Raw genomic sequence first — 16,093 nt, 5'->3', positions numbered from 1 at the left:
TTGCCCCCTTGGGGCGGGGATGGCAGACCAGAGAGGCCTAGCTTGTGGCTAAGCCTGGGGACAGTTGGTCCCAAAGATGAGGAGGTACTTGTGCCTCCTCCCATGGGAGACTTAGGTCTCAGACACTCCCTAAAGAGGGAGCCAAGGCCGGGCCACCACTTGGAAAAGGCCCGGGCCGGGAGAATACCGGCGAATCTTTAATAATAATAAAATAATCAAAAACCAATTACAAGTCTTTCATAATAATAATTTTATTTTAATTATACCCGGTACATAACTATAGTACAAAGAAACCACCTGATCTAATTGGGAAGTTTTTGTTCCCTTCCCAGTTTCGGCCCAGTTTCAGACACTTCTTTTCCCAGAAATTTTTGAAGCGGAGCTTGATGTGGCCTAAGCTATGCCGAGCCTATAAATCCTCAGCGATTAAAAATGTTTAAGGACGTCTGCGTCGGCGATTGTAAAGTACAGACGTGCTGACATGGGCAGTGATAAAGATAAGACAGTCATAGCATGAATGAACCAGTTCAAGAGGTACCTAATGAATATAGGGACAGTTAGTTAGTTTAATATGTTTATTATGCACCTCATACCCATCCTGTGGGCGGTAGTCAAAAGATTACAGAGGTACGTAATGGGTCCAGGGACAAGGCCCCCAAAGTTTTGATAGCTGAACTAGGTACAAGGGTAATGAACTCACAAGTTACAAAGTTAATGAATCCTGTAAGAATGGTTACTTACATTTATACATGGGTACAATCATGAACAAATTATAGAGTAATGAGCAATTCACACTTCCACATCCGGTCACAACTGTAATGAGTTATCGGTGCAAATATTGTACAGGAAGACATAAACAGAGTTTTCCAGTGGGCAGTGAACAACATGACGTTCAATGGTGATAAGTTCCAGCTGCTTAGGTATGGAAAGAATGAAAAACTCAAAATGAGCACTATATACAAAACACAAGAGGGTCACCAAATAGAACGTAAGGAACACGTAAAAGACCTGGGAATAATTATGTCAGCGGACCTTTCTTTTAAAGACCATAACAAGACAAAGATCACGACAGCCAGGAAGATGACGGGTGGGTATTGAGAACTTTCAAAACGAGGGAAATAATGTCAATGGTGACACTCTTCAAATCGCTAGTGCTCCCTCACTTAGAATATTGTTCAGTGCTGACGGCCCCGTTCAGGGCAGGAGAAATATCGGAGCTGGAACAAATACAGAGATCGTTTACGGCTCACATTGAGCCTGTAAAGCACCTAAACTAGGAACGCCTGCAAGTCTTGAACATGTATTCACTGGAACAGAGGAGAGAGAGATACGTGATAATATATACCTGGAAAATACTCGAGGGCTTGGTCCCAAATCTGCACACTGCCAAAACAACATACTAGAGTGAGAGCTATGGAAGGAAGTGTAAAATAAACCCAGTGAGGAGCAGGGGTGCGGTGGGAACAATAAGGGAACACTGTATCAACATCCGGGGTCCCAGACTATTCAACATCTTACCAGAAGATATCAGAAACATGACTGGAGCAAGTGTAGAAGCCTTCAAGAGGAAACTGGACAAGTATCTTCACCAGGTGCTAGATCAACCAGGCTGTGATGGATGTGGGGCAGCGGGCCTCCAGCAGCAACAGCCTGGTAGACCAGGCAAACACCAGACGAGCCTGGCCCATGGCCGGGCTCAGAGAGTAGATTAACTCTCGAAATTCTTCAAAGGTATATCAAAGGTACCAGCATTCTGGCAAGATTATTATTATAATCACAGGGAAGCGCTAAACCTGTAGGATTATACAGCGCATGTGTGGGGGATGGAAGGTATTCAGGATGAATTCAGGGAACCGGAGCACAGATCCAATCCCCTAGATCAAGAGCCCCTCACCAGCCTGAATCCTCTTAAGGGGAGTCAGGCAAGAGAAAGTTTCGTCGAACATAGAGAATTTTTTGTTCTTGTTTCTCTTTACAGAAGAAACCTTATTTTGTATATATAATTCCCGCCTAGATATGTCCAACGTAGGTTTCCCGGGACTGAGTTTAATATCTTTATTATGTACCCCATACTCATCCTGTGGGTGGTAGTCACCACATTCCCATCCTGTGGGCGGTAGTCACCACATACTCATCCTGTGGGCGGTAGTCACCACATACCCATCTTGTGGGCGGTAGTCACCATATACCCATCCTGTGGGCGGTAGTCACCACATACCCATCTTGTGGGCGGTAGTCACCACATACCCATCCTGTGGGCGGTAGTCACCACATACCCATCTTGTGGGCGGTAGTCACCACATACTCATCCTGTGGGAGGTAGTCACCACATACCCATCCTGTGGGCGGTAGTCACCACATACTCATCCTGTGGGCGGTAGTCACCACATACCCATCCTGCGGGCAGTAGTCACCACATACCCATCCAGTGAGCGGTAGTCAAAGAATTGCAGAGGTGCATAGTGGGTCCAGGGACCACAATGGAAATAGGTGGCTCTGACTTATTTCTCTACACATAAGATAAGATTTCGTTCGGATTTTTAACCCCGGAGGGTTAGCTACCCAGGATAACCCAAGAAAGTCAGTGCGTCTTCGAGGACTGTAACTTATTTCCATTGTGGTCCTCAATCTTGTCCCCCGGGATGCAACCCACACCAGTCGACTAACACCCAGGTACCTACTTGCTGCTAGGTGAACAGGACAATAAGTGTAAGGAAATGCGTCGAAATGTTTCTACCCCGCTGGGAATGAACCCGGGCCTTCCGTGTGTGAAGCGAGAGTTTTGCCAGTCAGGCCTCGGGATCACCATATGCTGCTATGTATGATAATCTTTGTAACTGTATGTATAACTGAATAAACTTACTTACAGGGACTGGTAATAAACTCCAGGTAATGAACTCCAGATAATGAACTCCAGGTAATGAACTCCAGGTAATGAACTCCAGGTAATGAATTCCAGGTAATGAACTCCAGATAGTGAACTCCAGGTAATGAACTCCAGATAATAAACTCCAGGTAATGAATTCCAGGTAATGAACTCCAGATAATGAACTCCAGGTAATGAACTCCAGGTAATGAACTCCAGGTAATGAACTCAGGTTTCATACTCAATGAGGCATAAGTTTCACTGGCCCTTAACAACCCCAACAACAACAAGTGTGTTGATGGTCTGTCCTTATGAACAGAAATTTAAGACTATTAGTAAAATTATCAACTCCTCGGCTCATCCTGCTGGTGTTAACCGCAACCATCATGAGTACTAAGAGATCAAGTGATAGTGACTGCGGTGGTGTCAAAGTTAAGAGGAAACTTAATACTTCAGACACGAAAGTTGATATTTTACGACGGGCAAATGACAGTGATAAAGCAGGTGATGTCGCCAGAAATACTGAAATATCGAAATCAACAGTATACTCCACAATCAAAAAATATCAGCAATCGGCACAAAGTGAGGAGTGTAAAAATCCTGTCCCAGATGCTCGTATTAAACGGCTGAATAACATGGAAAAGCTTCTCAATGCTTGGGTGAAACATGAAACACAAAAACACACACCTCTTAGCATGGGAGTTATTCAGGAAAAGGCCAGGAGTATTTTTGAGGATTTAAAACAAAGGGAAGGTGAAGGTTCTGAGGAGATAAATTTCAATGTTATAAAGTGGTGTTTTGAATGGTATAAGAGATATACAGACTTGCATGGCAATATATTGACTAACAAGGCAGCAAGTACTGATACCGATGCACTGGCTACTGCCATATATCAGCAGATGTTGAAGCAGATCATAAAAGATAATGACTACACACCTCAGCAAGTCTTCAATGCTGATGAAACTGGACTCTACTGGAAGCGGATGCCATCAAAAACCTCAATATCCAGAAATGAAAATAGGACCAGAGGATTCAGGGCAAGCAAGGATCGAATGTCACTCCTCCTGGGAGGCAATGCCGCTGGGGACTTCAAGTTAAAACCTCTATTAGTCTACCACACTGAAACACCAAGTGCTATGAAGAACTACTTCAAAACCAATCTCCCTGTTACTTGGCATGCTAACAAGAAAGCATGGGTAACATCAAGTATTTTTAAAGATTGGTTTTCCACCTATTTTTGTCCAGCTGTTGAAAAATACTGTGCTGACAACAACCTTGCTCATAAGGCACTGCTGCTGCTTGATAATGCTACTCGCCATCCCATTACATTGAATGATTTTAACCCTCATGTTAGGGTTGTGTTCCTTCCTAAGAACAAGATATCTTTGATTCAACCAATGGATCAAGGTATTATAACAACATTTAAGGCATACTATGTACGGAATACCTTTTCCAAACTCATCAAATACACCAGTGGAGAAAATAAGCCAACAGTAAACGAGTTCTGGAGAACATTTAATATCATGGATGCAATTTCAAATATTGATAAATCCTGGAAAGATCTTACAGTTGCCACAATGAATATTGGATGGAAACAACTGTGGCCTGAATGTGTGAATGACTTCCATGATTTTCAAGAGGCACTTCCAGACATATGCAGGGATATCGTGACACTTGCTAGGCGTGCTGGATTTGATGAGGTTGACGATGATGATGTGACAGAGTTACTGGAATCTCATGGAGAGACCCTCACCAAAGAGGAATTGGTGCAACTAGAAGATGAGAAATCCAGGTTAGGAGAAGATGAGGAGGATGACATGCCTGAAAGCTCCATATTGACTCTGGGGAACATGTCGAAATTTTTTAATTTGTTTGAAGAAGGATTAGAACTGGTGAGGAAATCAGACCCATGCAAAGATCGCAGCTTAGCCTTCAGTATGGCAGTTAACAATGCACTGCAGTGCTACAAGACACTGTATGTAGAGAAACAGAGTCGAGCAAAACAGCCTTCACTTGATGCACATTTTAGGAGCATCAGTCCCTCTACATCCCCAAACAAGACAGTTGAAAAAAAGATGGCTGAGACCACAGCCTCAAAGAAGACACCTCCTATAGCTATCATACAGCCATATCGAAGGCAGCCATACAGTAGAATGAGGTACTCTCCAACTCAGTTCCACAGAGTCAGCCGCTCTCGAAGTTGGTCTCGCAGCATCAGCCGCTCTCGAAGTCGATCCCGTAGCATCAACCATTTTCAGAGTCGGTCCCGTAGCATTAGCCGCTCTCGAAGTCGGTCCCGTAGCATCAGCCACTCTCGAAGTCGGTCTCACAGTAGCAGCCGTTCTCGAAGTCAGTCCTGCAACATCAGCCTCTTTCGAAGTCAGTCTCGCAGCATCAGCCGCTCTCGAAGTCGGTCCCATAGCATCAACCACTCTCCAAGTCAGTCACATAGTATTAGCCACTCTCCAAGTCAGTCCCATAGCATTAGCCACTCTCCAAGTCGATCCCGCAGCATCAGCCGTTCCCCAAGTCGGTCCCGTAGCATTAGCCGCTCTCCAAGTCAGTCCTGCAGCAGCAGCCACTCTCAAAGTCAGTCCCGCAGCAGCAGTCGCTCTCCAAGTCGGTCCTCCAGCATAAGCCGCTCTCCAAGTTCATCTAGAAGCATCTGTCCCTCTCGACGCCTGTCCCGCAGTATCACTCCCACTCGACACCTGTCCCGCAGCATCAGCCCTGCGCGACGCGTGTCTCACAGTACCAGCCGTTCTCGACACCTATCCCCCGGCATTAGTACCCCTATTAAATGGTCATTCTAAAGCAACAACTGCTCTCCAAACTGAATACAGGTGTTTCCAGCATCATATATACAGCTGTTCAGATGAGAAGGTACATGATCATTCTTCCTCTCATTAATTCTCCACAAATAGCTAGCTTCATCTGACCAGAGGGCAACAATGATTCTGAAATGTGTCAAGTGGTCCTGTCACCCTCCTAAATTAAAGACTTATTATAATTATAATTGTGTTGGTACAAATTTGCCAATTTTCTAATGGTTAAGCAGATTAGGATTATTGACTTCCATTTCATAGCTAAAAAATGCCTTATCTGATAGACTTCAATTTCAGTACCGGTGTAGTTTGCTCAAAGGTAAGTTTGTATTGTTATTGGCCTATAAATATTAATTTACCTAATTTATTAAAGAAATTGAGATACTGGTTTGTGTGATAAATCGAGAATGTCTCATGTGAGTGGCTTCAAACTTTCAATGCTTTTTTTTTTTTTTATTTAGGGGATGGGTGGGATTTCATTTAGGATGTGTAGGTGCTAATTTACCAATTTTATTGAAGAAATTTGGGAAATGTTGTACGGTATTTGTTTCCATGCAATAACTTTTGGATGCCTCTTATGATTGAACCCTTCAGTGTTGCTGCATCTTGTAAAGGGAGGTCTAGATTGGTTTTGAACTGTGTGGGTGCCTATTTTATTTCAGTCTTATCTCCCTTGCCTCAGCTGTAGATACTTAGTCTGTGCCAGGAGAACTTCTGCCAGTTTCTTTAAAAATGAATATATAAGAAATTTCTTACAATATTAGAGAATTTTAAACAGAATATGACTATAAAACTGAAAAAAAAATTTATGAAATTCCATCTTTGTATGGTACTTTATGGTACTTAATTTATAATAAATTTATAATAATTTATAAAAATGTATTTATTCTATATTCCTAATAATTATAATTATTTGTTCTTGTTTTATTGTTGTACTTATAAATTTTCAGTGTACAGTATTTATAAAAAAAATAATTTTATATTTGATGTGTTTCAGGGTCTGTTAGCTCTTGATCAAATCAAGCATCATCGCCTAGCTGACGCTGTTATCATAAACAGCCCAATGTTCCCACCAAGTATCACACAAGATTCCTGCCTTAAACTATTAAAGATGATCCACTTCTTAACATTGAGAATAGTGTTATCAAAGGAGTATTCATATTAGGTAAACCAGGAGTTAAATGTCCACTCTTGCTCAGATTTCATAACTTCATGACAAAAAAAAAAAGACCTCATTCAGTCTTCCATAATTCAGAAAAAATTATCTCTGTGAATGAGTGCTTAAAAAAAAAAGTGAAGAAAATGAGTGCCTCACAAAGAGGTGAAAAATCTTTTATTCAAGTTAAGGAAAATATATCAGACCAACATTAATAAAATTAGACAGTGTTTGTATGAAATGAATAAATTGTGGCTAGAAAAACAACCACAGGTAAAAGATATGAAATATCCAGTGAATAGGATCGACTCAAGTTCCTCCATTATTCTGGATTAATTGAGACAGAATAAACTGAGAGCATAATACTCAAAGTTCCAGTTGTTGTGATATATACAGGTTAAGTATCCACTGTCCAAAATCCGAAACTTTTTCGAGCACTGACATGACACCAGAAATGGAAAATTTCAGTCAGCTCTGGGGAGGTTCTCAGGCATTGTTCAGGTCCCTGCATACCAAGACAGTTGCAACATGTGACCTCGCATACCCTGGCTGGGGCTCTGATGCTCTGTTGGCATCAGTTTATTATCAGCATTCATCACCAGACCTACGTGCATTTCTCACTGCAATTACAGTGCGTTTTGTGCTTATTCTCTCCTCTGTGGTGTGAAGATATTGTTGAAAATGTCAAATGTCAGCTGTTTTTTAACATCTGATGCAGGTATTCTGTCGATGCTGTTGTACTGCTTTTGTTATTAAAAATATTATTTTTGCTATTAAAAATATTGTATAAAACTACCTAGCTATCTCATTATATTCAAAAATCCGGGACATTTCCATCTCCAAGCATTTTGGATAAGGGATATTTAACCTGTACCTTCCTGCTAGTAATTAACTAGCCAAGTAATTTTCTTTGCTTGACTGCCTTAATATTACCTCTTGTACAATGCTCAGTTCTGTTGCTACTATATTTTTTATCTACCATAATGGTCTTACTGTAAAATTTTATCCTTTTTTGAAAATCTTTGTGTTACATACTGCATATTGTAATACAGTGGACCCTTGACTAATGATATTAATTGGTACCCGAGAACGAATATCGTTAGTCGAGCTTTTTTAGCGTTAGCCGAGGCAAAATGTTAGCATTAACCTGTATTGTTAGTCAGAGTTAGCATTAGACGATGCCATCGTTGGTCGAGGGTCCACTGTACTTTATTTTCTTAGGCTTAATTTGCTAAGAAGCTATAATTGCTTCTCTCAATTTCAGTCTCATTAAAATTATCACTTACCAGTATTATATTTTACAAGTACACACACGTACAGTAGTATTTTAATATTTTATATACGTACACTGTTATTTTCTTGTATCTCCCTATTGTTATGTTACAATTAAATTGCATTAGACTTCTTTGCTAAGGAAGCCCTCAGTGTCCTTCAGTGTATCAACCACATTAATGAAACCATTTACCACTTGTCCATAATTTTTCCACACTAACCTTGACAGAAGATTAATATTCTTGTTATTGCTCAAGTAATTTAAGGAGGGAGAGGGATTTTTTTTTTTTTTTTTTTTGTTTTCAACCGATTTATTTTATTTTTGGTGTACTTTTAGAGGTGCATTAATATTCTTGTTATTGCTCAAGTAATTTAAGCACTACGAGTGCACTTCCGACATTCCCAACTGTTAGGACATAGCATTCGCTCGTATTTTTTCTTGTGATACATGGTACACCATTGTTACATTCTTGTGTCTCCCTCTTGTTTTCTTAATATTAGGTTTTGCACACCTTTTCTGTTAATATTTATGATTATTGACCTTTAACTGAACCTTTTAAAGAAAATGACAAAGGGACATTCCTAGATTTAATTATGAACAACAAACTGAAATAGTATAATGCACACATCCAAGATGTATCACCAAAAATATCAAAGACTGTGGGGATACGTTCTAAAATTCTGCATTATGTTCCACAGTCCTACCAACTAATACTATACTATACTTTTCCTCATTTGCTTATACCTAACTTTGGATTAGTGCTTGAGGATCCACCTTGGCAGCCTACCTTAAGTCAGTCATTGCCTAACAAAAGGCAGTTCTCAGAACCCTTATTTAAGTCTTTAATTCTACTAAATATATATGGCATTCATACATACCACTGTTTACTCCACAGTGCTGGACAGGCACCTGAAGTCAGTACCTGACCAGCTGGGCTGTAGCTCGTACGTTGGTTTATGTGTGGCCAGCAGTAACAGCCTGGTTGATCAGGCCCTGATCCACAACGAAGCCTGGTCACAGACCGGGTTGCAGGGGTGTTGACCCCCAAAACCCCCTCTAGGTATACATCTTTAGAATACTACAATTATGATGATAATCCAAGACATTTCTTAGAAAATTGTAATAGAACACACAAACATCACACTAAAAGCAAATACTTCCTTACTCCCTCATGTTTATTTAAACACCTTAAAAAATTCAATGGAAATTAAGGATCCAAAAATGTGAAATACCTTTCCAGGTGAATTAAAAAATTGTAACAATGAATTCAAACAAAAACTTCAAAAAACTCTGAGCTTAATGTATATTTCCATTATAATGTATATACTTGTACATCCATGTTATAAATTACACTTAATTTATGGTAACTGTATCTCCAACCATTATTACATTAATACCTATACATTGGAACCTCGGTTTTCATCATTAATCCATTCAAAAAAATCTGACGAAAACCCGAATCGTATGAAAACAACTGAAGCAATATTTCCCATAAGAAATACTGTAAATCCAATTAATCTGTTCCAGACACCCAAAAATATTAACAAAATATATTTTAGAGAGAATAACTATAGTTTTACAAACAAACTAGGGCATACGAAAACCAAGGTTCCACTGTATATTTGCTTCTTAATTCTCTTGAAGTTAAGTTCCATTTGAACATTAAATCTTAACTGAATGTGTCATTAAATGCTCAATTTTCACTAAGATTTGTACTACGGTATGTAATTTTGTATATAGTATTCAATATATTTTTTATTTTTATACTGTTAGTATACTCCTAGCTTTAGATGGCCTAAAATTTTGGGCATAAATGTGAGGTTTTCCTTTAGTATATTTACTGTTAATCTGTTGTTATAACCCAAATGTATCTACTGACTATACTTGCAAGTACTATGTAGCAAACACTGGTGAAAGTAACCGAAGCACAGTAAAAGTAATTATTCAAGTATCTTCAGTTATGATAGTGTCCCTAAGTAAACATCATAATGATGTTATAGCATTGCTTGAATCACTGAATACCCAAATTTTCTTTATTATATTAACAAAGACCTGGTTAAAACATGACTTCATTAGTACTTCAACATACCTGGGTATGTTCTACAGCTGTCTAACACTGTAGAACAAACAAGAAAACTGACAGGACTGCTGATTTTCTATGCTAATGAGTTCAATTTTATGAATATTGTGAATACCAGTGGTAAATATGGTGGATATATTTGCTCATTTCACCACAAACAATACTGTACTAATAATTTTATAATAATTGGAGTGACTTACAGAATCCATCACATTATTGTGTTAAGCTTCAGTGACAACCTGAGAAACATGATAATACACAACAAACTCAATAAAACACATTTAATAATTGCTGGAAATTTCAACATTAATCATTATCAACTAAATAACCCCAAGTATTAAGCTTCCTTAATACAGTAGTATGGGCAGTATTGTTACCCTTAGTCAACAAATGCACCAGAATCACAGAGACATCAACCTCAGTTCTACATCTCTAAATTCAGGTATAATTACAGATAGAAAAACTAATCATTACTCTAATTTTCTTATCATTAACATTTTAAAATCTCACTTGAAACCCAAAAAATTATTTTCCATAATACAGCTTCAGTTAACAAATTTATCTATGTCACTAAACACACATGTTGGGAAAGTGTGTGTATTCTGAACTGTATAAATTCTGGAATAGAGAGCTTCAACATTACAAAACTTTGCTACATTGTACACTGCCCAAAATATCCCAACCAACTGCTTCAGGAAGGTTAAACAACCAAAGGTTCAAAGACTTGCTGAGATTAGTTGATAAAAAACATGATAATGAAAATAATTATAAACTAGGCCTTCTGTCCCAGGAAATAGAAAAACAGTAGTACGTACTCTGCATCCCACACAAGAATGCTTAACCCGTAAATGGTCCAAACGTATATACATGTATACGTTTTTACCACTAGTCCCCCAAACGTATATACAGTGGACCCTAGACTAACGATATTAATTGGTACCCGAGAACGAATATCATTAGTCGAGTTTTTTTTATCGTTAGTAGAGGCAACATGTTAGCGTTAACATGTATCATTAGTCGAATTTAACGTTAGACAATGCCATCGTTGGTCGAGGGTCCACTGTATACGTTTTATTTTTCCTGCCTTCAAATTTGGCACGATTGGCCTGAGATGCCTTGTCAGCATAGAATGGGTCCTGACACTCAGTGTGCACGGTATTAAAAAAAATCTGGGACCACTTAGTACCTTGTGGGAGCACCAGTTCAAATGAGCACCAGCTAGAGCAAACAGCACAGCAAACACCTGGGATTCACTGATGTCATGTAGTATTAACACTCCCATTTTAAGAGGAAAGTGATTTTGACCCTGAGTTTAGTGGCTTTGAGGTGGAGTGGTCGAGGAAATATCAAAAAACCTCGATAATAACCCATGTGCAATATTTGTGCAACACCCTTTCAAAATGTCTTATAACCTATGCCCTAAGTCAAGAGAAATAATTCTGGCTGGCTGGCAGGCTGGCTGGTTGGCAGGCTGGCTGATTTAGTGCTTAGTTTTGATTATTACATATAATAATTTCCCTTGAATTGAATCTGATTGCCTTCCATTTCCCATGCATTGTATAACCCCTATGGGTTTAATGTTTCTTTGAATAATAATAATAACCTTTCCTCTCTACTACTGATAGCATAAATAAGCTTAAAAATTTCTTCACTACAGTAGGAACTAATTTTACAAACATACCAGAGGCCCATACTAACATCAGTAAATATCTCATTGATATTTCCCCAAACTTGTACGTGGTTCCTTTGTCAGTGACAGCTTTACTACACTGACTTTGATTTTACTTTCCCTTTAGCACTCTTACCGCCCTTACTGATTCTACCTCAGCCATACTCTTCACCTTCGCTAGTCTCTGTCCTGGCATAGTACATCTTTAGCACATCCCACCCTGCAGTGCTGTATGACCCTGGTGGGTTTAGTGCTTGGTGTTGATTGTTCTTGGTTTCTAATACAACTTATGAAACAGCATCAATCATTAAACCCATAAAAGATTCAGCTAGTAGCACAGAAGAGGTACCCACCATTATATACAAGAAAGCAACACAAACATTATCTCCATGTACTATATCATTATTACTTTTCAACCAATCACTTACAGAACATCCCTTTTCAGTCTTAAAAAAAAAAATGCCACTATAATGTCCAATACTAACTCTTCAGCTGTTGCAAAATGTCCATTCAGTGAAAATTAATTATTCAGTTTAAAATTTGACAAATCTGATATATAGTGAAGTATTTAATGATTTAAATTAGAATGAGATGGATATCTGAAATCTTGTTCTACTATCTGTAGAGAATGAAGTGCATCTATTCAGTCCTTTCAAGGTAGGTTCACTGATGACAGGGGGAGCTCTTGATCCAAGGAAATGGACTTGTTCTCCCCTTGGATCAAGCTTGATTGCCTCCCATTCCAAAGTACTGCATGACCCTACTAGTTTAGTGCCTTCTCCCCTCAAGGAAGGTTCTTTGATGTTGGTGAGGAGCTCTTGATCTAGGGAATTGGATCTGTGCTCCAGTTCCCTGAATTAAGCCTGAATACCTTCCACATTCCCCCTCCACAGGTGCTGTATAATCCTATGGGTTTAGTGCTCCCCATTGATTATAATAATAATAATTAGTGCCTTCTCCTAAATGTAATATCTATACAATACTTTTCAACAAACCACTTGAAGAACACACTTTTCCAGGTTATCTCAGAAGAGCCAGGATAACACCCAAAATATCCACAGAATGCAAAAATGGAGCTGACAAATGGTGCCCCGGCTGATGATTAATGTATGTAGTTAGTCATACCACTTGAGCAGCTAATTTATTGTGCACTGTAAGTGATAGCACAAAAAATTAGGATTACAGAGGTCACACTGGGTCTTCATCACACCCCACCTAGCATAGTTACATCACAAAAAATACATTAGTCATTTAATACAATAGGAAAAAATTTGTCGCTGATACTTAGGCGAGAGCAAGAAATATAACCCCATCGAGGTCTACGCAGACGTTTGTGGGGTTTTTTTTCACCAAGGAAGCTCTTCACTGATACTGGATTCTGTAGGTTTTAATTTACTAATTTTAATAAGCACATTGGTTTTCATGCAATAATAGGATAATGCCTTTCATTGGCTTCAAACCTTAACACTGGTGTCTATTACTAAGAGAAAAGTTTGGGCTGAATCTTATCAATTTTAATGAAACAGAAAATTTAAATGCAGGTTTCAAGTGATAATCTGGGAATACCTTATTCAACTGGGCTTAACTATCGATGTCCATAACTTCACAATGCAACTTCTGAGCAGCTTCAAACTTTTGATTGCTGGTGTATTTTGGGATATTAGTGTCCCTTCAAGAACTAGAGAATGACTTTTTGACTGGCTTAAACTTTCAAAGCTGGTGTTTCTTAACAGAAAGATTGATTTCTGGCTATGTAGTACAAATTTGATATTTTTATAGTACTATATGACCCCAGTGGTTTAGCACTTAGTTTTGATTATAATAATAATAATACAGTGGACCCCCGGTTATTGGCCGGTTCCATTATCTGCCAACTCGGTTATTGGCCGTTTTTTCAGAGCCTGGTTATTGGCCATTAATTCGGTTATCAGCCATTTGAGACGCGTCCATCCGCTAGCTGGGGCCGCTTGCACATCAGTTTGGCTTTGTCTCTCGGTGGCTGAGGAAGCTTCTGCTCATACATCCAAACATTTTGCTTGTTTTCCATTGTTTTTAGTGGTTTCTTTTTGCAGTGCAACTGTGAAATAAGTAACCATGGCTCCAAAGAAAGTTCCTGTGGTAAAGAAAGTGAGAAATACACCATGGAATTTAAGCGTGAAGTGATAGAAAAGTTTGAAAGTGGTATGAAGGTGGTGGAACTTGTCAGGATGTACAACAAGAATAAATCAACAATTACATCCATCCTGGCAAAGAAAGAACAAATCAAAGATGCTAATATTGCAAAAGGAGTAACTTGTCTAACTAAACAAAGGCCACCAATAATGGAAGAGATGGAAAAGTTATTATTATTGCAGATTAAGGAATAACAATTAGTGGGAGACAGTGTTGTGGAGTCTATTGTTTGTGAGAAGGCAAGGCAGTTGCATGAGGATCTTGCAAAGAAAATGCCTGGAACAAGTGCTGCAGTTTGTGAATTTAGGGCCAGCAAAGGATGGTTTGATAGATTTAAGAAGCATAGTGGCATACAAGTGTTGCATAGCATGGTGAGGCTGCAAGTCCTGACAAATGTGCGGCTGAAAAATATGCTCACGAATTCCAGGACTATGTAAAGGCTGAAGGATTCGAACCCCAACAAGTGTTCAATTGTGACAAAACATCCCTGTTTTGGAAGAAAATGCCAAACAGGACCTACATTACCCAAGAGGAAAAGGCACTGCCAGGACACAAGCCTATGAAAGACAGGCTTACTCTTTTGTTGTGTGGTAATGCTAGTGGGTATTTCAAAGTGAAGCCTTTACTTGTGTATCACTCAGAAAATCCCAAAGTGTTCAAGAAAAACAATGTCATGAAGAATAGATTGTGTGTGATGTGGAAAGCTAATCATAAGGCATGGATCACAAGGCAAATTTTCAAAGAGTGGGTTAATGATGTGTTTGGCCCAAGTGTGAAAACATACCTCTTGGAAAAGAAATTGCCACTCAAGTGCCTCCTGTTACTGGACAATGCTCCTGCACATCCTCCAGACTTGGAAGACCAAGTGTTTAGGGACTTCAATTTTATAAAAGTGAAGTTCTTGCCTCCTAACACCACTCCTCCTCCAGCCCATGGACCAGCAGGTCATTTCTAACTTCAAAAAACTCTACACAAAAGCAGTGTTTCAAAAGTGCTTTGAAGTGACGTCGGACACTCGGTTGACCCTAAGACAGTTCTGGAGGAATCACTTCACTATCCTCCACTGCATAAGCCTTATAGGTAAGGCTTGGGAGGGAGTGACTTCCAGGACTTTGAACTCTGCTTGGAGAAAACTGTGGCCAGATTGTGTCCAAGAGAGGGATTTTGAAGGGTTTGAGGCTGACCCTGACCCTGTGGACTCTATTGTGGCACTGGGGAAGTCCCTGGGGTTGGAGGTGAATGGCAAGGATGTGGAAGAGTTGGTGGAGGACCACAGGGAAGAGCTAACCACTGAAGAGCTGCAAGAGCTTCATCTCGAACAGCAACAGACTGCAGCTGAGGAACTTGCTTCAGAGGAGGAGGAAGAGGGAGTGAAGGAGATGCCTTCTTCAGAGATTAAAGAAGTGTGTGCAATGTGGACCGGGGTGCAAGCTTTTGTAGAGAAACATCACCCTGACAAAGCTAAAACAAGCCATATCTGCAACATGTTTAATAACAAAACCCTGTCTCACTTCAGGGAAATCTTAGAGACACCAGAAACAGAGCACTCTGGATAGTTATTTTGTGAGACAGGGGTCCAGTGACTCTCATGCTGGTCCTAGTAACATTAAAAGACAGAGAAGGGAAGTAACCCCAGAGAAGGCATTACTACCTAAAGTCTTCATGGAGGGGGATTCCCCTTCCAAACACTAACTCCTCCCTCTTTCCTCCTCCCTATCTTCCAGAAACCAGCATTAGCCTTCAATAAAGGTATGTAATAAATACTTGCATAATTGTTAAAAAAATTATTTTTTGTGAATATTTTTGTTTGGAATGGATTAATTGTATTTCCATTAATTCTTATGGGAAATATTAATTTGGTTTTCAGCCATTTCAGTTATTGGCCGACCTTCTGGAACGGATTACGGGTGATAACCGGGGGTCCACAGTAACTGACATTTGAACTGAAGAAAGTTGGATATTATTTTCTGTGCAATAATTTAAGTATCTTTCTATGATTGGCTTCATATTTTCAGTGCTAATATTTAACTACATTATAAACTAATGCTGCAC

General features: G+C 39.4%; 2 protein-coding genes across 2 annotated transcripts in view; both read left to right on the top strand.

Moving 5' to 3' along the window:
* Positions 1 to 3,139: 3,139 nt before the first annotated feature.
* LOC128694682 (tigger transposable element-derived protein 1) lies at positions 3,140 to 8,384 on the top strand. The gene is made up of 2 exons (XM_053784900.2): positions 3,140 to 5,749; positions 6,689 to 8,384. The coding sequence occupies exon 1, from the start codon at positions 3,178 to 3,180 to the stop codon at positions 5,677 to 5,679; it is 2,502 nt and encodes an 833-aa protein (XP_053640875.1). The 5' UTR covers positions 3,140 to 3,177; the 3' UTR covers positions 5,680 to 5,749; positions 6,689 to 8,384.
* Positions 8,385 to 8,534: 150 nt separating this feature from the next.
* LOC128694685 (HORMA domain-containing protein 2-like) overlaps positions 8,535 to 16,093 on the top strand; it is a 68,139-nt gene continuing 60,580 nt past the window's right edge. Inside the window, exon 1 of the mRNA XM_070095743.1 lies at positions 8,535 to 15,790. The gene's annotated coding sequence lies outside the window, so the exon portion shown is untranslated. The remainder of the gene's footprint in view (positions 15,791 to 16,093) is intronic.

Source organism: Cherax quadricarinatus, chromosome 51 (genome assembly GCF_038502225.1).
Source record: "Cherax quadricarinatus isolate ZL_2023a chromosome 51, ASM3850222v1, whole genome shotgun sequence".
Classification (NCBI taxonomy): domain Eukaryota; kingdom Metazoa; phylum Arthropoda; class Malacostraca; order Decapoda; family Parastacidae; genus Cherax; species Cherax quadricarinatus.
This window is presented reverse-complemented; position numbering and strand designations above follow the sequence as displayed.

Excerpts from the sequence above, each read along its gene's own strand:
- LOC128694682 (XM_053784900.2), top strand. The coding sequence starts at position 3,178 with ATGAACAGAAATTTAAGACTATTAGTAAAATTATCAACTCCTCGGCTC.